Source organism: Pimephales promelas, chromosome 1, assembly GCF_988280905.1.
Source record: "Pimephales promelas chromosome 1, fPimPro1.hap1.1, whole genome shotgun sequence".
NCBI lineage: Eukaryota > Metazoa > Chordata > Actinopteri > Cypriniformes > Leuciscidae > Pimephales > Pimephales promelas.
Window position 1 is genome coordinate 39649786 of NC_142769.1, and position 25903 is coordinate 39675688.

The 25903-nt window shown below is 36.9% G+C and overlaps 1 protein-coding gene across 10 annotated transcripts in view; it reads right to left on the reverse strand.

Annotated features, from left to right (window-relative positions):
• Positions 1 to 25903, reverse strand: part of mark2b (MAP/microtubule affinity-regulating kinase 2b) — a 55150-nt gene that overhangs the window by 28233 nt on the left and 1014 nt on the right. For all 10 annotated transcript variants that reach the window (XM_039659215.2, XM_039659198.2, XM_039659268.2 and 7 more), the window contains exons 2-7: positions 6449 to 6619; positions 5019 to 5072; positions 3964 to 4012; positions 1426 to 1491; positions 1167 to 1237; positions 266 to 322 (exon numbers count right to left, since the gene is read on the reverse strand). In XM_039659215.2, the coding sequence (XP_039515149.2) occupies positions 266 to 322; positions 1167 to 1237; positions 1426 to 1491; positions 3964 to 4012; positions 5019 to 5072; positions 6449 to 6619 (468 nt within the window). The remainder of the gene's footprint in view (positions 1 to 265; positions 323 to 1166; positions 1238 to 1425; positions 1492 to 3963; positions 4013 to 5018; positions 5073 to 6448; positions 6620 to 25903) is intronic.

A 25903-nucleotide genomic window follows, 5' to 3' on the forward strand; every position in this document is an offset into this window, starting at 1 on the left:
AGACACTTCCTTTCATCTTAAATAAAATATCTGAGGTCAGCAGTTCCAGAGTTCAGAGTACACACATGATAGTGTGTGTGTGTGTGTGTCTGTTTAAACAGAGGACTCATACCCTACACCTGGACTCTTGTAATGGACTTTGATGACAGACACAGAAGAACTACTTAAGAAAATCTGAAAGATGAAGGTACAGCTGAATAGAGATCATCCTGTTTAGGGCATGTTCATATGTAAAAGGACCTAAGGCTCTCACACACATTCTCACCTTGAGATCTCGGTGTACAATACACTTCTGATGGCAATACTGCACAGCTGAGACAATCTAGAGAGAGATAAAGAGAGAAGGTGTGGTGACTAATCAGGAGAGTATGTGAAGTCATTTTGGCTGCTCATGGGAGTTGCCGCTCTTTAATTAAGCTGTTCTATCAGTAATTAAGCCATCATACACACATGTACACAGCACTGTTAATGAGTGAACACACACACACACACACACACTAGTAGAAAATACCCACTTAGCACCCCCTGCCACACACACTACTGTTCAAAATTGTATATAGTATATATATTGTATATAAAAAATGTAATATATATAGCATTTATTTGATCAAAAATACAGTAAAACAAGTTTTTGAGGAAACCATGATACAAAGTTTTTACTGTATCTTTTGACCAAATTAATGCATCCTTAATGAATAAAATAATTAATTTGAATAAAACATTGTCCTTAACATTTGAATGTCTGAGACCATAATACAAATCTGGGATTCTAAATTGAATTTAAATTTGGAAATAGATAAAAGTTTGGGAATTTTGAAAATTCTTGACTAAACTAGGTTTCTAGGTCACTAATAAAATAACTAAATATTTGCCACTAATTATGTGGACTCATTTGTTCAGATGTTCTTGCTTCCACTGAAACACAATCCAGTTTGGATCATTCTCAAATCGTGTTAACCATCAGGTTTTATGTTAATTCATGTTAATTTTGCAATTAAACTTTTGCACTCAAATGTGACCCTGATAATATAATCTGCAAAAGATATATTACAAAATGTAGAATAGAAAACAAAATTTCCACCATTGGACTCGGACTTGGACCTTATTGTACATACATGTGAGCTTTGACACTGAAGTATGACTCACTCACATGCACTCGCACTGACCTGTCTAAATTTGGCACGAGCTTCCTTTTCTTTCATCCTCCCGTGAGCAACAAGGTAATCAAAAACCTCGCCTTGGTAATGGAAGATGGGAACATTGCAATAGAGTAGAAAATGACAGAGGAAGGCAAGAGGTAAAGAAGGAATGGTACAGGATGAGGAGAGAACAGAAACATCAGACATCATTATAAAATGTAGTGTCCTGATTTTCAGTTCTTGACAAGATTGACAGCTGACGGTTCTAGTCTTTCAGCCAACTCACCTCCACTGGCATATTCCATGACTAAATACAGCGTCTTGTCTGTCTCGATCACCTCAAATAACTTCACTGATGGGGAGAGATCACCACAAATCAAAACATATAAGAGAGTTTTCACACTAAATTTGACTTTTAGGTGCATCCACAAAAATACTTTAAAATGAAAGAACACATTTCAGTGAAATCATTCACACTGACACTATATAGGACACAAGCATGACATGGTAAAGCAACAAGCTATAAGTTAATCACTTTTTTGTTCAACACATCAAGGAGTAATGGCACTTTTCCATTACTAGTACCAGCTCGACTTGACTCAACACAACTCGCCTCGCCTCACTTTTCGTTCCGTTTTCCATTGCAGATGTAGTACCGCCACAAATAGTACCCGGTCGTCATAGCGACGCCTTTCGTTCCTCGTTGCCCTATCAAGCTCTCGCTGGCTGAACCAAACAAAGGAAAGTTTGCACCTCCTCGTTTGACCACGGTGTATTCTTCCGAATTGCCATAATAATAGTATTAAGTTCAGTAACTATATCTGGCCAAACTATTTAAAAATGAAGGGGTTATTCTGGATACTCCATCTGGCGCGTGCAATGATGACGCAGTGAATCATGACGATTCTCTCTGACCAATCAGCAGTCGGCATTGTTTTCACGTCACATGCTCGCTCAGAACCTCGCCGGAGGTGATACAAAAAAAGTACCCGAAAGCAGGTAAAGGTACAACTATTACACAGTGGAAACCAAACAAAGGCGAACCGAGCCGAGTCGAGCTGGTACTGTGTAGTGGAAAAGCGCCATAAGTGACATTGTATTGGTTGGTCGTTTTGTTCTGTTGTGTTTTGTTGGATATCCCACCGTGTAATCTTATACAAAATCTTGCATCAATAGATTTCTGCAGGGATGACGTATTTTGTAGGACAAAACCCAAAAACAAGTTAGCATTTCGGCTCTTCCAGTTCAATTGTCCTGAAGCCAATAGGTATTTTTTAAGCTTAATGGCGGTGACGTTGAAGTCGTGACCGTGGTGTAGGTCGTTTTATTGCCTATGTTTACCTTTTTACTTCTGCAGATTGCATTTAGGCTTCAAATTGCATAGAATGTTCATTTGAGGAGATTATTATGATGAACTAAACCTTTCTTAGGTCACAAAGCTATTTTTTTTTTTTTTTTGCAAAAATCCAAAAGCCAATGGAAAAATTATTTTGGGAAGCCAGGAAACCAGGGTGATGCTTCCGGTTTGGCCTACAAAAAACAATCACTGCACGTCCAGTTTAACTGTCACTGTGTGAATCTGTACTTTTAATTGACAGACTAGAAAGATTTTCTTTTAAACTAGTATTATGAACCATTTATTCCGGTATATTTTCAGAGAATGATCATTTTTCAATCGGACCGTTTTTAGATTTAGAGCGAAAATGACTTTGAGAATAATATTTATACTTTTGTGTTTTTTAGTTGCATCAGACTTGGTGTGAACAGGTTTTACAGCAAAACTACTCTATAGGGGTTAACAGTGCCAACAACTGGAGTTGAGAAAAAAATTCTATAACTGATGTAGCGCATCTACACCTCTAAAGCACAGCATTATTACTTCATCGGATAACAGAGAATGAGCTTTGAAGGAAAGCAGAGGTGATAAACACATCTCTTTCTATATAAAGTGCTTCAGGCTTTGCAATGAATGCTTCCAAACCCATCATTTTCGTCTTGGTATGGTAAAGATTACACTTACAAACTGCATTAGGATGAGTTTCCTGAGCTAATAACAGTGAGAAGAATTTTTTTCTCATAAAAATCTCATCAGCAACCATAAAACCTACAAACGCACTAAGGAGAGAAGAGAAAACCCCCCAAAATGTTCCAAATCCAAACAAACAGCATCTAATAAAGGGAGAAGCATTAATAAAGTAGAATTAGAAAAACGAACAGGCATTAGGAGTTGCTTTTTAAACTTCAGAGTTATTCCATTCATCACAGTCTATTCAACGAAAACAGGCCACTACTGTTTGACATTAATGCAGTGAATAAAATACATAATCCCTACTTTGTGTGTGTCGTCATGGAAAGATCAAGGAGCGTTTCGGATCAATCAGCTGTGATTTTGTGATGTGATACCAGCACAGGCGCACTCGGCCATTGAACAGAGAAAGCAAAGGTTCTGCATCAGGACTGAATCCTCAGTGCTGTATCCTCAAAGGTGGCAGGTCTTCCCTTTAATATTTCAGCTAAGCGCTTTGATATTTATGAGCACAAGCTAAGCACTAATGAGCTGGCGCTTCCGTCAGGACCACCGAAACAGCACAGGCAAACACACACACACAGACTTAAACCCAGTTACACTGTGTGCAAGTTTGAGCAAAGGCACATCAACACACAACAAACAGTCAATTTCTTTAGCATATAGAAAATCAAAGCCTCGGGAATGCTGATATCAACGATTTTCTGATGATTCATGTCAGATGCTGAATTAAAATACTCGAATAATTCTATTCATTGTAGTGTGGCCAGTTATACCGGTTCTTTCTGGATCACTCACCGATGTTCGGGTGATTCAACATCTTCATAATTCTCACTTCTCGGAAGAGCTGAGAAAACACAGAAAAGAGAAAAGGTTTGAAAAGATCATAGGCCTTGACCAGGAACTCTTAACCTGATATATTGTGATAATATCAGATACATGAAATTAAGGGTTAAGGTCTGCGTTTCTCAAAAGCATAGTGAGCTAAATTGATCGTAAAGACCTTTGGTGCCAATGGTAGTATAATCAACTTAGGATTATGATGCTTTTGAGAAACGCAGCGCAGGTCAATCCCATTTCAATTTGGTTCAAGCTGGTTTGCTAGGGTTAGGTGGCCTCCCAGTCTGACCAGACTTTATAGGGAATTTGATAACTTAAACAAAGTGGCTGAACACCAACTTGGCCAAGCTGGCAGACCAACTGAGACAAACAAAACCTTTTAGGGTGTTTAAAGCAGAGTTTATGAATAAATTAAGTAATAAACAATGAAAAATCTGTCTGAACATCAATTTTGCTATTGTCTGTTTAAATAAAAGATGTAAATATGCTCTATTTTTGTACAAACACAGATGTACTGTGGCAATCTGGGATTACATACACTGTCGTTCAAGAGGTCAGTAAATGACAGGTTGAGTCAAAAACAGTAATATTGTTACAATTTAAAGTAACTGTTTTGTATTTTTTTTTGTAACATGATCGTTAAGTAATCCTTCTAATATGTTTAGTACTTAAGAAATCTTTGTAATTACTGAAAAGCTGAAAAGCTAAAAATGTTTGTTCTGCTTAAGAAAGTGTGGAAAAAGTTTTCAGCACATACATTGTTAAAATTTTACTAACAGGAGGAACAATGCAATAAACACATTTTTTAATGTCCTCCCGGATTCTGCTGTAGTTACAGCAGAAAGTTAATGGTACATGACCAGTGTAGGTATGTGTGTGTGTGTGTGGATAAAGCAGAACCCGATCATTCCCACGTCAGAGGAAATCCTTCAGCCTCTCTTCCTGTAATTACCACTTCTATGCCCTCTCTCCAGACAGATATACAGATAAAGAGAGGAGATTCGCAGACTCACTTTTTGAAGACTAGAAGAGTTGAGCTGGGTCTTGTCAATGATTTTCACAGCTACCTGTGACAAAAGAAACACAAGCACATATTTAAAGGGATACTTTACTTCTGGAAAGGTCATTTATGTGGAAGAAAGGTGAAATTATTTTTGAATTTGGAGCTTTCTAGACTGAGAAAAGCCAGAAAATGTATTTAATTCGCTGCCCTAGGAGGCCACGCCTACCGGTAACACAGTGCAGTAGTTAAACAACAAGTCTAGGCCACTAGTGAGTCTCCGTGATGAGTCTGCCCAAAAATGTGTTTTGAGATCGCCCAAAATGTACAGGATTCGGCTTTTGTGTTCTAGAGAACGGTGCGAGGCCAGTGGCGTGATTACCGTTGAGCGAAACCACTGAGACTGGTCTCGTATCTCTCGCGGAGGAGCAGGAATTTTTTTTAGCAATGTTAAAACGCACATCAACCAATCACCTTTTTAGCATTCATAAAAACACTCAGATTCACCAATGGAATGAATTCAGTTAGATTGAAACAAAAGGTGTGCATGTAAACAATGAATGGCGACTGCAGGAAGAAAAACCTGAATCCCGGAAATTACGAAAATCTTATTTAAAACTGGCTTGAAAACTTTTTAATTTTGTTACTTGATGAAATAAATCATAAACCTTTTAAATATTTATTGTGTAACAATAATTTCTATCAGCTTTTAAATAAATGTGACTCCCACAGTTGTGGTATAATGTTTACTCTACCAAACAATTTTGCTCTTAAGAAAGAGTTTAGCAAGACTGAAAAAGTATTAGAGAAGAGCATGTTTCAGGTCAAATTTGAAACATGTCAAAAAAGAAAGAGAGGGAAAAAAAAACATATTTTTTTATTTATTTGTGTCTCATTCAATTTGATTTTCTCACATCCAAACCACTATCAAACATGATTTGAAATTAGATTTCACTTCTGGGGCCAGTTGCATGAACACAGCTATTATAATATGTTAAGAAGTAGTCTGACCAACTAGTAGTTAGCCAAAGGATAAGGTGTACTTTCGTTCTCAAAATTAGACTTTTAAATTAAAAATTAATCAAAGCTTTTCAGCAACCGATTTAAAACAGTTATGACCAATCTTAGATGTCTAACTTGTAATACTTAACTAATCAGTTTATGCAAGGGGCCCCTTGACGTATATCACAGTTAGACTGTGGCAATTTTGGACGCAACATGAATACCACAAGGCATAGTTGTAAGTTAAAATATCAAAACAGTCAACCCATTAAATAAGTACACTATAAGCATCCACTATATGACCAACTAATAATTTGTTTTTAAACTGTGCATTATCTAGAACAAATCAGAGTTGTCGGCAATATGTGTTACAGGGAGCTCATATAGCATGGACTCGTCTAACTAGATCCACTATACACAGGTGACAGGAGACCTAGTTACCTCTTTAGAAGTGAGGACATGTCGGGCCAGTTTAACCTTGGCAAAGTTGCCCTTGCCGATGGTCTTCAGCAGTCGGTAATTTCCTATATGGGGGTTTTCATCCGCCGTCGGCACCACATTCCGAACACGTGGGACACTTGAACGCACTCCTCCTTTGGCATCAGAGTGAGTCTGACAGAGAGATGGGATATAGGGATCAGAACAAAGTTTCAGATGGCCAAACTCAAATGACACTCAAATTCAACAACATTCTCCCCCCTCACTTTCACACACTCAAACATGCTGGTATCAGACTGATTCACAAGAGGAGAATATGGCAACAGTCACACAGCAGCAGAGCACAATATTGCTCAATCTTTTTGTAAAGCTAAATGCACAGTGACAATCATTTCCCCTAACTGAAGAGAATACCTGACAATGGGCTTTATGCACAGATGCACACCTTCCTGAACTTAAGCCAGCTCCTTGTTTCCTGTCTGCCATTATTGGCCAAATTGATTAATTCAGGTGTGTCTGATTATTGTTGCCGTGACTACTGAGGTCAGGCACACCTGAATTAATCAATTTGGCCAATAATGGCAGACAGGAAACAAGAGCCGTTTCTCAATATGCGTTCTTGTCTGTACTTGTGTTCTTGTGGACTTGTAAAACGTCCTCCGTCGCTGCCCAAGTACTGTTCCAATTCAAAGTTCACATCTAGCCAAGTCCACTTCAAATCCCCGGATGTGTTCTTGATCCGCCCCGTTTACCGAGGATGCATCGAGAGGTGACTTGTGCGGACTTGAGATAGCCAGGTATCCCAGAATGCATCTCGCACTAACCAGCAAGCGTCAATGGGAGAGGAGAAAATCCATGATATATCAAAATACTACTGTTATTGTGTAATAAAATGTAATTTTAAGAGTGTTTCAGGTGAGAGTGTGGTTGTTTAAATCTCAAATCTGTAGTTTATTTCTAAAGACAGCGCCTATCTGAAAAATGCATCTGACGTTTTCGGAGTTCGAGCCTTCACCGGCGCCCAGCACTCATCAACCCCGACTGGAACAGCTTTTCCACGGCTAGTGCTTCTGACGTTTGCCGCTGGCTCTGATGTCTCTTATCTAGTCTAGTGGATAAACTTGACGTATAATTCGTCTTGTGTATAAGTCTATCTTTGGTCTCATTAAACTATAATTTGTTCCATGGCAAAAAAAAAATCGTTTATTTTTTTTCATAACTTTAAATATTTTAGGCTATTTAACTTTAACAACATTTTTTACATTATCTTCACTATATGAACAATAAAATAAAATGACTCAACCCTGTCTCTATTTAATAATAATAATCAATGTTTCATATTTTTAAAATGAAAACAAAAAGATAATGTTCATTTTGTTAATATATGCAGTGAAGAGAATCGTTGCCTGCACCACATGGCCATTAGGCTATGTTGATTTTTTTTAATGAAAAGAGGCAGAGTGGTGTTTTATAAAATATTTTGTTTTATTGTTGACAAAAAGAGGCAGATATGTAGCATATTTCGTTTTATTGTTGCCTAAAATATATATAAAGAGATAACCGGAGCAGCCAGAGCGTGCTGAGTGACGCGATCAAGTACGCTCTGTTCCATTTGCAGAAGAACTGGACTTGCCTCCTCTCGTCCTCGGAAGTTCGTTCTCCGGAGTCGAACATGGCAAGTCCGAACTATCAAGGACACAAGTCCAAAGTTTGCGTATTTGGTATTGAGAAACGGCTAAGGAGCTGGCTTAAGTTCAGGAAGTAGTGCAGCTGTGCATAAAGCCCATTAAGGGGTCAGAACCAGATCAGAAAGTTTGAGTGATATGTGAAGAATGAAGAGAGCCACAGCAAACATTTGAAGCAGAAGTTGGTGTGTGTTTTGACTATCGTAAGAAGGCTTCCTGCAGTCATGAAAGATAAGGTAACAGAAGTGTGCAATACAGTTCAAAAGTTTGGGGTCACGGAACAGTAAGTTTAAAAAAAAAAATAATAATAATAATTTAATTCAGCAAGAATGCGTTCATTGCGTTGATTAAAAAGTGACAGTAAAGACAATTATAATGTTACAAAAGATTTATATTTCAAATAAACATGTTTTTTAACTTTCTATTCATCATTCTTTAATAAACTATTACGGCTTCACTATTAAGCATCACAACTGATTTCAACATTGAGAAATGTTTCTTGAGCACTAAATCAGCATATAGGAATGATTTCTAAAAAAGATCATGTGACACTGAAGACTGATGAAAAAGCACAGGAATACATTTCATTTTAAAATATATTAAAATAGTAAACCGTTATTTTAAATTGTAATAATATTTTACAATATGACTGTTTTTACTGTATTTTTAATCAAATAAATGCAGCCTCTGTGAGCATACATTTTTCTGTAATGGTTTAAATGGCAGTGTAGCCTTACTTGTGTATCATAGCAAGCAAATGAGTAGGCATAAGGCTCAGAGAAAATCATGCACACTCAAACTCGCTGGTTCCAAAGAGATAAATATTATGTAATGCATCACATGCACCATGTTAATGTATGACATTCTTCAGCATTGGTGAATACTCTCAATGTCCTTTTATTCTCAAACTCTGACCCAGCCTCCACACACACAGTTGTGAATCATTTTTTCATTATTACTGATCATACAAAGTATTAAAAATGAAAGACAAAAGTGGCAGATCTGAACAAATTACATGAGCGAGACTTCAACTTGCATTGTTCCCGAGTGGAGCACAACTCAACTTATTGTAGCAACAGTTATGAATCTTTAATGGATAGTTGACCCAAAAAAGAAAATTCTGTAATCACATCGTCATGTCTTTCTAAAACGTCTATGACTTCAATCTGTGGAACAGAAAAGAAGATTTTTTTGAGTCCATACAATGGAAGTCAATGGCATAACTGTTTGGTTATCAATAATCTTCCAAATATCATCTTTTGTGCTCTGTAGAAGAAAAAAAAAGTCATGGTAAGTAAATTATTACAGAATTTTCCCTTTAATAACACTAATCGTGGGAAGAATTATGGAACAAGAGGGAGGAGGAGGCATAACCACATCAATCGTGAAGCATTTAAGTGAATGAAAAATCCTAATCTCATGAGACATCCCCATTTTGGGATGTTTTCCAAAACACACAATGTTTCCTTAACCCCACCAAATCGTTTCAATTTTCCTGTCCAAATAAAGATCAAATCCCAATTTCTCACATTACCCAATGACACTGGAAAAACAAACAGATCAGATTAGATTGGATTGGATTGGATTAGATTACAGTGGATTAGATTAGATTAAAACAGACGGGTCCATCTGCAAATTCACAAACACACGGAACTATGCTACGTGCTTCCCTATGTTTTCCTGCTTCCGTTCCATCAGTCACCAACATGTCTAAATTAACGCAAGTGGAATCATGTTGCATTTATCATTTTAATCTTTTCAGATATTTCTCCATGTTGTACTCAAGTCAAGCGAAAGCGGACACAGAGCTCATTAAAGAGAAAGTTCAATCATCAAGAGGAACACAGCCAACTCCATGAGCTCTGTGGTGCGATGTGTGTGCGCGTGCACGCAAACCACAGTTCACATATCCGAGCACTGTACATCACGACAGCTCTGTCTTCTGATCAAAGTTCAAAGCCATAAATGTAACATTTGACGTCAGCCCACTAAATGGTGCACACTCAGAGGTATGTCTTTAAATGAAGATGCTCTTTATTTCTTTACTCGTTTCACATGATGCCAATTTTGAAAGAGGGGCAGCTCAAGGGAAAGGCTGGCTGAAGCAATACAGCAAAGCCATACTGTCTGTCTGAATGTGCATGTGTATTCATAGGTAAGCTGAGCCAAGAGCAGTACCAAAGGTCAGGGCATGGAAAGCAGGAGATTGACAGTGTGCTGACAAGAGTAGAGGGGCAGAGACTTAAGGTATTAGAGGGCAAGTGTGCAGATATGCCTGGGGACTCAGATTTTCTAGATTTTAGACTTTGGTATGGCTTGTCTGTGCGCGTAGGCAAGGGAGTGCTGATACAGTCTGCATAAAAGGGAACTCATATCAATACATCACTCATAATCAGCAATGAACCACAATGCACTTTTACAATGGCACACTCCTTTCTAGATAATCAAGCAGAACTTCACAGGAGACCTGACTCATTGCATATGCAAACATACTGTACACATACTGTATAAGCAAGTGTTATTCACAATATAAAGCATAAACTCAAAACTCCAAAACAGGCAGGTGAGCTGCCTGCCTTGATGACATTTTTAAGCAACAAAGCTGTACTAGTCTCGACAAAAAGATTGCTCCAAATCTGATTTTGGTAACATTTTGAGCCAGGTATCATCTGTGGAAAAGGCAATTAACAATACACTGCAAAAGGACAGCTACAACTTTCATCTCAGATGGCAGACATACACTACCGTTCAAAAGTTTGAGACATTAAGATTTTGGAAATAAGTCTCTCACCAAGGCTGAATTTATTTGATCGCAAATACAGTAACAACAGTAATATTGTGAAATGCTATTACAATCAAAAATAACTTCTCTATTTTAAAATATAAATTATTCATGTAATGGAAAATTAGAATTTTCAAAATATAAATTACAGGGCTGTCTAAACGATTAATCGCATCCAAAATAAATGTTTGTTTACATAATATATGTGGATGCACTGTGTATAATTATTTTGTATATATAAATACACACACATGCTTGTAAGAAATATTTCCATGTATATATATATATATATATATATATTGTATATAGATTTATATATAATTTATATTATACATAATATTATACATTAGGTCATGTCCCAAAAATATACAAGCTGGCTGTAATAAAACCGCTCATTAAGAAACCGCAATTAGATCCAAATAACTTGGCAAATTACAGACCCATTTCAAATCTTCCATTTATGTCCAAAATACTTGAAAAAGTAGTGTCCGCTCAATTGTGCTCTTTTTTGCAAGAAAATGATATCTATGAAAAATTCCAGTCAGGATTCAGACCGCATCATAGTACAGAAACTGCGCTAGTTAAAATTACAAATGATTTACTTTTAGCTTCTGACCAAGGCTGTATCTCAATACTAGTCCTACTTGATCTTAGCGCTGCGTTCGACACTATAGATCATAAAATACTCTTGGATCGACTACAAAACTTCACCGGTGTTCAGGGACAGGCATTAAGCTGGTTTAGATCGTACTTATCGGACCGTTCTCATTTTGTCTGTTTAAATGGGAAAAAATCAAAGATAACGTCAGTAGACTATGGAGTACCGCAAGGATCAGTTTTAGGCCCTCTGCTATTCTCAATATATATGCTGCCACTTGGTAATATTATAAGAAAACATGGAATTAATTTCCACTGTTACGCTGACGACACTCAATTATATATTTCATCACGACCAGATGAAAACACTAACTCATCTAAAATGACAGAGTGTCTCAAAGATATAAAATGCTGGATGACGCGTAATTTCCTGCTATTAAATTCAGATAAAACGGAGGTATTACTTATTGGTCCAAAAAACTACTCACAAAACCTCTCACAATACAACTTTAATATAGACGGATGTCCTGTTACTTTATCCACAACAGTAAAAGACCTGGGTGTTATACTAGACCGCAACTTGTCTTTCGAAGATCATATTTCATATGTTACAAGAACAGCCTTTTTCCACCTTAGAAACATTGCTAAGCTACGTAACATGCTATCTATTTCTGATGCAGAAAAATTAGTTCACGCATTCATGACCTCGAGACTAGATTACTGTAATGCTTTATTAGCTGGTTGTCCTGCATCCTCAATAAACAAGCTACAGTTAGTACAAAATGCAGCTGCTAGAGTTCTTACTAGGTCAAGAAAATATGATCATATAACACCGATTTTATCATCTCTACACTGGTTACCTATTAAGTTCCGCATCAACTACAAAATACTACTACTGACCTATAAAGCCCTAAATGGTTTAGCACCTATGTACTTAACGGACCTTCTTTCGCCCTACAATCCACCGCGTTCCTTAAGATCACTAAATTCAAGGCTTCTGGTCATTCCTAGGATATCGAAGTCCAGTAAAGGAGGGAGGGCGTTCTCGCATTTAGCTCCAAAACTCTGGAATGGCCTTCCCGATACGGTCCGAGCCTCTGACTCGCTGACACAGTTCAAAACTAGATTAAAGACGCATCTCTTTAGTCAAGCATTCACATAATGCTTACCTTCTAGTCCTCTGTTATGCCATACGGAACCGTTTGCCACTGAAACTGCTTAACGCACCAGTGGGGCTCGACAGCCTTTTAGACAAACGGGTCGGCGCGTATGGTTGGGTTGCGGAGAGTTCGGGTTACGGAGAGTTTGTGAGTTATAACGGAAATTATTATGAACATCAGCTATGCTAATTATTTCCCATCTGCCTTTCTGCTGTTATCTCGGGACGCTTGTCCCGAGAAAAATGGCGTTCGTCAGGTCCAGTTTTGTGTCCAGCCTCTCACGGGGATTTCGGATGCCCCAACGCCTGTGATGAGACGACTCAACGCCTGTGATGAGACGACTCAACGCCTGCGATATGTTATGGCGCCGTTTGATTCATAAACAATATTTATATTTAATATTTATATTTAAACAATATGAATGTAAGCCAGAGGAGAACTGGCCCCCGACTGAGCCTGGGTTCTCCCAAGGTTTTTTCTCCATCCAATCTGATGGAGTTTGGTTCCTTGCCACTGTCGCCTTGCTTTTGGCTTGCTTTGAGCTTGCTCAGTTGGGGTTATTTATTTAGTGTTTAGCAATGTTGTTGATCTGTGTTGTGCTACTTACATGTTATCACTGTGAAGCTGCTTTGATACAATCTGTATTGTGAAAAGCGCTATATAAATAAATGTGACTTGACTTGACTTGACATAAATATAAATATTTTATATAAAAATAATATTTTTTTCTTAAATATACATGCATTTGTGTGTATTTATATATATACAAAATAATTGTACACAGTGCACTCAAATATATTATGTAAACACAAACTTTTATTTTGGATGCGATTAATCGTGATTAATCGTTTGACAGCCCTGAGCCCTAATAAATTATTCATGTAATGGAAAATCTGAATTTTCAAAATAAATTATTCCAGTGATGGAAAATCTGAATTTTCAGCATCAAGTGTCCTTCAATCAAAAATGCTGATTTGATTCTCAAGAAACATCTATTATTATTATTATCAATGTTGAAAACCACTATGGCGGTTTATATTTTTGAGGAAACATTCTTAAATCAACAGAAAATTCAAAAGAACAGCGTTAATTTGAAGGAGATTTGAGAAATTCTTCAAGAAAAGTCGGACTGTTCGCAAACATTTTTAGTTTGAGGGATTTAAAAATATATTTATATATTCAGTAATGAACTAAAATAGTTATCTAATTAAAGATAAACCATTTTTAATTAGCATGTTGTATGAATTTGTTTTTAGCTTAGCAAAATGCTAACATCAATCCCTTCAGGAATCAAATGTGATTGTTAGTCAAGTCTTTTTGTGAGTGTCACATGAGGAACTTGTTTGGCACGCACGAGTGACCCTTAATTGAGTAGCTTGACCTGACAAAGGCTATAGTGTTTCAAATCAGTCACTTCCAAGTTCCACTTAATTTAAGATGTTTACTTAAAGGGAAAGTTCACTCAAAAAATGAAAATTCTGTCACCATTTACTCACCCATTCAAACCTGTAGGACTTAGGCTACTTACTTTTGTGGAACATGGAATGGAATTTAATGGAATTCAAGTGTTTTTCAAAATATGTTCTTGTGTTCTACAGAACAAAAGTCAATCATGTTCGGAACAACAGGCTAAATAAATGATGGCAGGATTTTCATTTTTGAGTTAACTATCCTTTTAAGGCAGAATAAACTTCCTATGTCTTTCAAATCGCCCTTCAATAAAAACAAATAACTTCTTGTCGCATCAAATTGCTGACAGAATCAACCTTCTCTTTAGAAGGTAACCATCTGGACCGCAGACAGGCATTTAGAACCGAATCAGGGAGTTTCAAAAGGACTAATTTTTATATATTTCTACCTAACTATTAAAGAATCATCTAGGACGAAGGTCAGTCTGGGTAAAATTAAAAATGCACTTTTTTTTCCCTCTTTTTATGCGTCTTTTCCTTTGCTCCATATCATCATCTATCTCTCCTTGTAATTACACCCTGCACAGACACAGACAGCAGTGAGGATAGGATAATGTTCTCCCTGACAACATGCTGTCTGTGGCAAATCTTTTTTAGGTTTACTGTCTGCGAGTCCTGCTCACTTCAGCGTTGAACCTTAAATACCACCTTCTCCGGCAGCTCTGAGATCCCGAGTTTAGCTGACACTGGTTCAGCTCAGTGGGAAGCTCAGGACAGCTGATCAGACCCAGAAGCTGCTCTAAGTGCATCATATAGGTGCACAGAAAAGGATTCTGAGACCGGAACTGACGTTCATGGACCTGGTTATGAGTTTAAATCACTGATCTTCTAAACTTTCCTTAACAGTCTCTTTAAAAGAAAGTTGTATGAGTGAACCAGAAGCACTGACGACCCTAAAAACACAGATGCTGTAGTAGCTGTAAAGCAGTTCAGTTTAAAAAACACACATGCACACAATCCAGCGCGTCTTTGAAGAAGCAGTCAGTCGCTGGGTCATGATTGCAGCGTTACCATGGAGATCTGTTGTTCATCCTCATGCCATCTTCTCTTTTCTTTACCTTTCTAAAAGACATGCTCATGCTCTCTCTCTCTATTTCCCCCTTAACTTTTCTTCATCCTCTCTTTCTCATATGATGTGGCTAAAGTGAAATTGGGCGTAATATTCCAAGTACAGAGAGTGAAGCCCATCTCTGTCTAGAAAGGGAGAAACTATTTTTCAACACACACAGATGCGGTCATACACGCCCAGAAAGCGACAGTCACGATGAAGAACTATAAATACTTCACCACCTACACATACACAATCTCTCTTCCTCTCTTTCACACTCACTCAATCACACACACACACACGTTTTCTACAAAATTTGTTTTTTTGTGAACCTCAATCCCATATTGGTTCTTCTAACTACATATTAAACAAAACCATACTATTTTTTGAATGAGTACCAGTAATTTGAACTAAACGGTATATATAAACATCCAGACAATTAACAAGTCAAATTCAGCAACTATTCTAACTGCTTCTGTGATTAATACGTTAGACTGATCCAAACTGTTAGTGTCGCAATGAAACGAACGAAGTAGCAAGCAACAGATCTTTTCTTCGGAATCGTGATGTACATCCGAGTGTAACGGAATATCGAAAAAGAAAATTGTGGAGGGGTGGGTTTAAAGAGATACTCCACTTTTTTTGGAAATAGGCTCATTTTACCACGCACCCAGAGTTAAACAGTTGGGTTTTACAATTTTTTTTTATGTATTCAGCCGATTTTTAGGTAACCAGACAGTTTCTGGTCTCATTGACTTCCATAGTATTTTTTTTTCCTACTATGGAAGTCAATGAGACCAGAAACTGTCTGGAGAAAATGATTGGAGAAGTCTGGCGACTGGCTTACATCACCAATGAGAAGACATTTTCACTGGAAGATGGATATTAGAGGAAAAATCTATTAGAGGAAAAAAAATTATTTAGCCTAAATGATGACATTGACGTTGCAATGTAATCCAAAACATGCATTTGCAAAATAGATAAGTAGTGAGTTTTCATTTCATGCCAACTTTAACTTGTGATTCATTAAATGAACCATGCAGCAAGCAACAATTACATAATATAAAACAGCTTTGACCTGTTTTCAAGTCCCAGAAAGTTGTGTAATGAAGAGAAAAACAAAGGATGGATGAAAGGAAGGAAGGACAGAGGAAGAAAATAAAAGAAGTAAAGGATTTAATGAACTGGAACGACAGGAAAAAGAAATAGGAAGGAAGGAAGTTAAAGATGTATAAATTGATGGATAGACAGACAGAAAAATGCAGAAATGTCTATTTTTGGGTGGGATCATTCCCTGTTCGTATGTCTCACGTCATATCAAACCGGTCAGAAGAATCATACGAAGGATGAACTGATGGATGGATGAATGGCGGTCAGGGCGATGCATGAGGCTGTAAATCCCACAATGCCACTATTTAAAACTAGAATCAGGAGGCAGCCAAGGGCACAAACAGAGAGCAGATGGAGTGTCTCTCTCACTCTCCCTCTTCTTCGTCACACCTCTCACCTCGCTTCTCCAGCTTGTCCTATGTCAGAAAACTGTCAACAGTGAATAAATAATCCTGATATTTATACGCTCTCCCTCATTGAGCAGCAATTCCTCAGGGATATAGAGCTTCTCCGGGTGGCCTAGCTGGCTCTTTCCGGAGCACTGCAGGGGGTGGTATACGCCCTTCTGCCCGCATGGAGTGTAGATGACAAACAAATACACCTCTAGTGACGGTTTACCTTTAAAAAAACATCTGCAGAGAAAGGCAGAGAGGGAAAAGTGCTTGTAATTACACAAGTCAAATATAATTAGTGATGCGGCCGATATTGGCTAAAAATAGCTTGAACGCGAACCCCAAAAGCACTGTTTAAAAAAGCCGATCACATGACGTAAATTACCCGCGCAACTTTTTTTTTCTACCTGTATGCACGGCAGAACTTTTGCCTAGCGTGTCAGAGGTCCCGGGTTCTAATTCACACTCGTATAGGTTTTTTTCTTCTCATCAAAATCGATTGTGTTTATCAGTTGTTGTATATCAGGCAGGGACACGTTTGTGTATATTTTGTTTTGTAATTTCACCGGAACGAATAGGTCATACTTTGTCCTTTCAGTAATCTAAAATATTTTATATTTTTTGTCATAGCTGGAAATACTCTTTGTAGACTATGTAACCTGACACAAATGGATGTGTGTGGCCTGTATGGCATGTAACTATAATTGATATCACACAGTTTTTAATTTTTACATCTATTTCAGGTACAAAAGACAGATACTGTACTTTGCTTAATTTATCTCATTTTCTAAATACACCAAAAATGCTGATCGGAGCATCTCTAATTATATTTGTCTTATATAAAAATGCACAAAGAAGTGTGATATTCAGAGTTGGTGAAAAAAATATACATCAAGAATTGTTTTAGAATCAGATTGAGAGGTACCTAAAGATTCCCGGCCACCCCTAATAAAAACTGCCCAGAAAAATATCAAACAGTCACACATTAATTCACCATATGAAATGAAAGCACTAATTTGAACTCACACTGAGGTACTAAATAAATCAGTTCAGAAAAAACAAGCATTGACTCTGTCCTCTACATGACGTCAAGCTCCTGAAATCAGAGAGAAGGCCTCGGCACTCCCTTCAGTCAACTTTACACCCAGCCCAACTGGAAAGGCCTGTTTACACACACAGAGCGTTTTAGACTCTGGACTTGATCCCAACATGATGACTCCATGCAAGGCATCGTAAAAAATGCAAAGCCGTGTGTAAATGTGATCCCTGTTCATGTTGCTGAAGGTCAGGGAGCTAAAGAGGGTTTAAAGTCCGCTGTGTTCAGTCTCATATAAGCTCGCACTTCAGCAATCCAACCTCATGTCTCCAAACACATCCAAACTCTGACAGTATTCAAATTGCTCCCCTTTCCGAAAGGTAAATCTGGTCTTGGTTTTTTTAGGATACTTTCATTTGTTTGGGTGTGGTAGTTTTACAGAAATGTCAATGGCAAAGTTAATCTCTACTCAGAGTATAAGGTGATTGCCAACTTTGAATATTTCCTTTCCACAGGCTTTCGACTGCCTTTTTCCATCCTATGTTTTACATAACTACCTAATTAATAGGACATTTATTCATGTAAATATATAAGATAGATGTAAATATAAACATGAGAGAATAAATGACTATGATAAGTGAAGCCGAGTGCAGATAAACTTTTGAATCAGTTAGCCTACAATGTTAAAAAAATGTAAATCTTTCTATCAAATTAAGATCTCAAACCCTGTTATAAACATCAGCATTGGGCAGAACAACACACGTATTAACAACTGATATTAAATTCTAAAAAGTTCCACAAGTTGGTTATCTGAATATAGTATCCACTTGATCAATACATTTACCAGAACAGAGGTCAACCCTAATGTTACCAACCATGATTAAAGTGTCAATTTACAAATAACTAGCATTTATCTGATTATTATTTCTGTGATTGAATTTACTCTCCTTTTGAACACTAGTACTCATTACAAATAAAGGTTACATTGGAACGAAGCCTGCATGCAAAGAAGGCTGATTTTAAGTTGTTGGGAACTTCCACATTCAAGCTTTTTGTGACTTTTGTGACATGAGGCTTGTAAAACTGCATTAAAAAGTAGCTTTTACAAATGTGAACTACAATACAGTTCTCTTTTGATTTGAAATAAATCCAGTTAGTAAGTGAATCACTACTGAACCTTGGTTTTTCCTCAGTCAATAATGGTCTTCGGTTGTGGCGGACAAACACAGTCATCCACACACACACACACACAATAAAAAGTAGGTGATCTGGTGATCTGTGAGCCTAAAATTGACAATATATCCAAAATAAATGCTATTTGTTCATGAAACAAAAACAATCACTGTAAGAAAAGATCATAAAACCTTGTGCTTGTGCTTAAATCTGTAAATTTACATGTAAAAAGTCACTGAGAGACTGATTTGAAAAGTTAGTAATGAAATGAACAACAAAAGTAACACATTACATAGAAATAGTGACAGGTGTGTTATTCCGCATTTACTCTCCAAGGCTTAATGCACAGATCATTTGACATACAGCATCAGATTCATTTGTTCCATCCATTGCTATGGTTATCACTGTCAATCAGATTCAATCGTGCATTTACATATGGTTGTCAATCCAGAAACTTTGCAATGTGTAGTTAAGCAGCACGAAAAAAGAAGCAGTCTATGCTGTCTGTGCAATGAATCTCATATTGTCATCTCATCGTGTCATTTATACTTGCACATGCAGAACACGTGCCGAACGAAAACTGGCGTTTTTCTAACCGACTCACCACCAGAACAGAACAGAACAGCAGGTATTGTCACAAAAACAATCAAATAAGTCTCTGGCGGGACAAAGATTCATTTTGGCAGCAGCCAAAATATTTTCAATACAGAAAAAACCCCCACACATTTCAGTTCACTCAGTGACAATTATAGTTAAGCCCAATGGCAGCTTTTTTATATGTGGGCAACAGCTTCTATGTACTTATATGTACAGGAAAAGACTAAAATCTCTAAAACTATTTTAAGGATATGTTTCAGTAACATATGTCCCAGCAACCAAATCAGACAACAAAGGTATCATAAAATCTGGATAAACAAATGTGCAAGTTCGTTCAAGAGTAAAGAAACAGAACAGACAATGCCTTTATGAAAAAAAAATGTGATTGGCTCTTTTAAGTGAAAGGCAAGAAAAGCCATACTGATTATTATGGGTCCATACCAATCAGAAACGTATAACTATAATGGGCCCATACTTTTCTCCAATTAATTTTTCTATGATTGGTCCATCTCCCTCCTTATACATTCTGTGATAAGGCACGGCTTTAACAAAAGAGACACAAGGGACATTGTTAAAAATGTCAAGCTTCATTGGTTGGTAACAGTGTAAACTACAAACTGTAGTTCTAACATTCAAGAAAGTATTTTGTCCAAAGCATTATCTCCAAAAGCTGCTAGCTGATTGACTTCTAGCCTAATTCATTAGCTCGTATCACCACAAAATGAATTATGACGCATCTGAGAAGATGCAGCAAGACACTCAAATGTGTTCAGATCACTGTATTATTGTGGGTCTTCCTATAAGGCTACAGGACCTGAATGAGAGCCATTTCCTACAAGCTGATGTCCCATCTAGTAATTTATCAGTAATGACAGTGAGTCAAACGTAATGCCGGCCACCCCTTCAGATTTAACCACACCTAATCCCCTCATACAGTCTAAGAACATGTGGACGCGGTTCAGTCTCTTTTCATGAAGTAACGCACTTATTTTATTTTTAACAGAACCAACAATTTGAGTTCACAGAGACTTACCAACCAAAAAAAAAAAACAAAACAAACAAACCAATTTACAATGATGGCACCCATTCTTTATAACTTTATAACCTGTTCTTTCACCTCTATTTTCCTATTGTTCTCTATGTCAATACTGGCCTTTGTTTGTGTATATAAAACATGAATAATACTGAAGTTAAATCTGAGAAAATGAGTGAGAAAATATGTTTAAATAGAAATCAAGATGTAATTATTTTTTACATGATGATCAATTCAATCTTTCAGAATTGAAACATTTAGTGATATTTTACTCCAGATGAAAAAACAGTAATAAAACAGAGCTGCTTAAATGATAAGATGATGCCATTTTAAAGAGGCATTTGTCAATCCTCAATGAGTTATAAATCCAGGAATTACTATAATCAGTCGCAGATCCTTATCGATGGCGTGACGATGGATTGTTTATATCTAAGCATCTCAAAAGATTATATACCTGCAATGCGATCTAGCGCTTGCAGATCAGCTTTGACTGACTGGATAATATCAGGATTACTACTTTCACATTCATAACAAACTGCTGCCATTTTTCAAAAAAATGAAATGATATGCTTAGTGAAGCAAGAAGTGCTAATAGTGTAAATCACTGCAGTGGAAAACTGTGAGTCTTTGAGTCTGATCAAGGTCAGCGGACCCAACAGAGATCTGTGGTAGTATATGGAGGATGTCTAAATACCACACCAGACTGAACAGCAAAGAACACGTTTTAAGGACTTCAAGACGCGATCTGTAACCACGCAGGTGGACAGACATTAAAGACACAAAATGTACAGCGATAAGGACAAATACTGACAGTAAGATAGAATCACAACAGCAGAAAATATGTTCATTTTGTATTTAAAGGGATAGTTCACCCCCAAAAAATAATAATATACCTTATGGGGGGGGGGGGGCTAAACTATCCCAACTATCCCAAAAATAATGATTTTCGACAGAGACAATAGACTATTTAGAAAAGCTTGGCCATAAAATCTCATAGTGACACCCCATAGTTTTCAATACACAGATGATTATAATGGCCAAAAGCTACCAAACCACTTCAAAATCAACATAAAACATCATTAGCAATGTGGTATATTTCCTAGTGCCACTGCATATTGGTGTTCCAAACCAGAATTAAGTCAGACCAGACAAGAATTTGCAAAAGATAGTGGACAACTCCTGAAATAATGCCAGTCAAAATCTTTTAAGGCCTTTCGAATGGGGTATGGAAAACAAAGGTCTTCACCCCCCATGAGCATCTTGATGTATTTCTTTAATCTTGCAGTCAATAATGTGCAATAATTATCTGTTGCCATTGCCAACTAGTATCCAATTCTATGTTATCATTAGTTTACTTCATTTAACAGTTCTTATACATCTTTAGACAGAACTGCTAATTAAATAGTATATAACGTATATATAATATAGTAAATAATAGTATATCATGGCATCTTATTAGAATTATTATTAGTAAAAAAAAGAAAACACTATGGTACTTTAAACACATAATATCAGTGTAATTGAATTTCTAAAAAATTTCTTTAAATACTAAAAAACTTCGTAAATAAATACTACACTCTAAAAAATGCTGGGTTGTTTTAACCCAATTTTGGGTAAAATATGGACAAACTCAGCCATTGGGTTACATTTTTAAATTACATTTTTAACCCAATGGCTGGGTTTGTCCATATTTTACCCAAAATTGGGTTAAAACAAACAACCCAGCATTTTTTAGAGTGTATAAAACACTAATAGGACTAGTATTGAGGAGTGATCCAGCTCTCAGATTTAATCGAAAATATCTTAATTTGTGTTCCGAAGATGAACGAAGGTCTTACAGGGTTGGAACAACATGAGGGTGAGTAAATACTCACAGAATTTTCATTTTTGGGTGAACTTTAACCTGCCCAACCCACAGCCCAGGTGACAAAAATTTTGCCTTTGGAATAACATGCACTCATTAATTGTGCACAGTATGACCAAAACGTGTGTATTAATGAAGCAAATAAGGTCAGGTTTGATTAAATGTTGAGTCAATGGACACTGAGATTGAACCACATGATTTAGCTAAAACATCAGAACGCAGAGGTTAGAGGATGAGAAACAGGTGAAGGCCCTTTCTCTCAATCTAAATCTGTGTTTGGGGTCTGCGATTTCAGGGAACTGTAACACAAGCCTGTGGTGTCAGGTCACAGTATCAGCAAGGTGACACACTGAGTTACTGAGGACAAGGAAACCCTGTGTTAACACTTATTGGGGTGGTGTACTTTTCAGACATGGATGCCACAATGCTGGAGAACAGAGTCACAGGCCAAATGGTCCTCAATTCAGGCTGAACACCAAGGTCGCCGGTGAAACCCCTATTGAAAAAAGCCCATGTTTGTGTGACCCATGCGTATTAAAATAAACATCGCAATTAAAAAGTCAATAAAGAAACAGCGCAGTGAGTGAATGACAGACACAATTCCCAAAGATGCAAAACTTAGTCCAAGTCATAAACATAAACACACTGTTCCAAGTCTGATTTTTGTATGCAAAGCATCCTTTTCCCTGTGCCTGAACAAACCAGATAATGCAAAATAATAACACATTTTCATACCTCTCCTCCTACATAGCAGGCTGAAACTCACCCACAACCTCACTAGTATGATTAACACCAGTGATTCATTCCTCACACTCTTCCTCTGCTAAAACAGACACACTCTGAAGAAGAGGTTAGAGATCTCAGAGAGGCCATCCAGAGAGCTGGACAAGGATATAAAGTCCTTCGTTTTTCATTAAGCCACTTAGCGGAAAACACACACGTTAGCGCTGCCTGTATTGTATGTAGCTCAGTCAGCATTAGTCACACTGGCATGAGTTATTAATGAGCACCGAATCTGTCATCCTCCTCCTCACTCTGAATGGCTCAATTTTCCATCCTCTGGCACTCGCACCGCAATCTGTGCCTTATCACATTGAGAGGGACAAGGCTGGCTATTCTTACTGCCAGTGTCTTCCTGGTTACCATGTCAAATGCACTACCTGGAGACTGATTTTCTCATAAGACCAGTGGTTCTAAAACTTTTTGACTTTCCACAACAACATTTGAAGTCTCTGCCCTGCTTTTTTTATTTATTTACAGAAATTAGGGGTATACTTAGATATAAATCAACTTAAAATAATAAAATAGCTGAATTTCAGAAGCTTGTGTGTGATTGAAAATAAATTAGAAATGTTTTTAGTAGTTTTAGCTTATTTTAAAACATTTTAAATATCTTGATTCTTGAGGCCCACTTGGAAATTTCCTGAGGGCCCCGGTCCCCAGGTTGAAAACCACTGTTATCAGGTCTAGACTCATCTAACTTCATTGTATTTACAGACTTAAATTTTACTGATATGGGATTTTCAGTTTATCCATTGAACAAAATGATTATTAAGATGTTAGATATTAAGATATTAAGAACAAAATGATTATTAAATGAGTATTAAGCCTTGTGCATATGGACATTTTTGTCTTTTTCAGTTTAGCTTAGTTTTAATAACTCTGCCTGTGTTTATGCTAAGTGCATAAAATTTGTCTCGAGTGTGTATTTTTATTGAAATTTTACTATTTCACCCCCATTTCTTTAAAAATTCTTACAAAAATGTCTGCATTGAAATCCATTAAAAATGCAAAATGTTTAATAATCCCAGGGCCATTTAACTATAAAAGGATGTAATCTTTGTTAAGAGACTTTCATTCTGTTGGCAAGGCTTCAATATTGAAATTTTTACAATTTTTTTTACCAGATGGTGCCATTTTTTCAGGTTTGGCCTATAAAGCAAAAACTCGTTTTATTCCTGTTTTCTGCTTTGGCATATTATAGAGCCAATTGGATAAATTATGCAGCAATAATTGTGTGGGTGTGTTGGTATGGATGTCAGAGTGGTTTCTATGTGTGTAATAAAAAAAATGTGTATGTGTGAGTCTGTGTGTTGTAATATGTGACCCTGGATCACAAAACCAGTCACAAGTAGCATGTGTATATTTGTGGCAATAGCCAACAAAACATAGTATAAATCAAAATGACGATTTTTCTTTTAGGCCAAAAATAATTAGGATATTAAGTGAAGATCACTTTCCATGAAAATATTTTAAATATTTATATAAATTATATATATTTAATATAATATTTATATTATTTATATAAAAAATTTTTTTTAATGAATGCAGCACAATCGCGAACATAAATGGACAACTTTAAAGGTGATTTTCTCAATGTTTCGATTTTTTCACTCGCAGATTTTAAAATAAGTGTATTTAGAAGTATTCTCCTATTCTCCTAAGTATTTTGAAGTATTCTCCTATCCTAACAAACCATACATCAATAGACTGCTTATTTATTCAGCTTTCATTTGATGTATAAATCTCCATTTCAAAAAATGTACCCATGTGACTGGTTTTGTGAGATGATCCTCACAGCAGAACACAAAATCCAGGGGGAGGAGTTGGACCTAGATCTAACTCCTCCCACCTTACATATACCTAAACCTATCCATCTCTGCCCCCTAATCCCTAACCCCACCCCTAATCCTACACATTCCCACCCCTAATCCTATCCATCTCCACCCCTTAGATCTGGATCCACTCCATCCCCTGGATCTTGTGTACTTCAATGAGGTGCTACTTGGTTTTGTGGGACAGGGTCATATATTTGAGAAAAACTACTGCAAATAACAAATAAAACCCCTGTGTGACCAGTTGAGTTTTGCTGGTTTCCAATGGGGAAAATGCGGTACTGCGCCCAACCAAAATCATACTGAAAGCGCATTTTTTGAGATATCAACCTCAAATTTGGAACACAACTTGTTTAGATTTATGGCTTTGATTTTCTAACCGTTTTAGAGTACCACAGGTTTCATAAAATATACATTTTATATAAAATGTATAAATCCTTTTTCATAAACTTAAACCTATATAACTTTTTTGACTTAACTTTAAAAAAAAAACTAAATTATTTAGCAATAATCTGCCAATGGTCTTTAAAATGAGACAAAATTTAAGTCTGTGTCTCCTGAGCTTCAACTTTTTAAGTTTTTTTTTTTGGCATGGACATTATTGTCCAGTATGGACCTATGTGTAACTTCTTTTAATTGATGCACAAGGGTTCATACAACAGATTTACAACATCTACTGCGAGGAACATGAAAGTTACCCTTGACAAGCCTATCAATGAACAGATAAGGGAAGTCATGTTGAGTCAGGGAAACTCTTCCCGACAACTAACTTATATAGCTACAGACACCTGCCTTTCAGCTCGACAAGCTTGAAGGAAATACAATTAAAAAGAAAATCAAGAATGACGTAATTCCCAAAAATAAACACTAACACACATTCATACATATTCGTTTCTG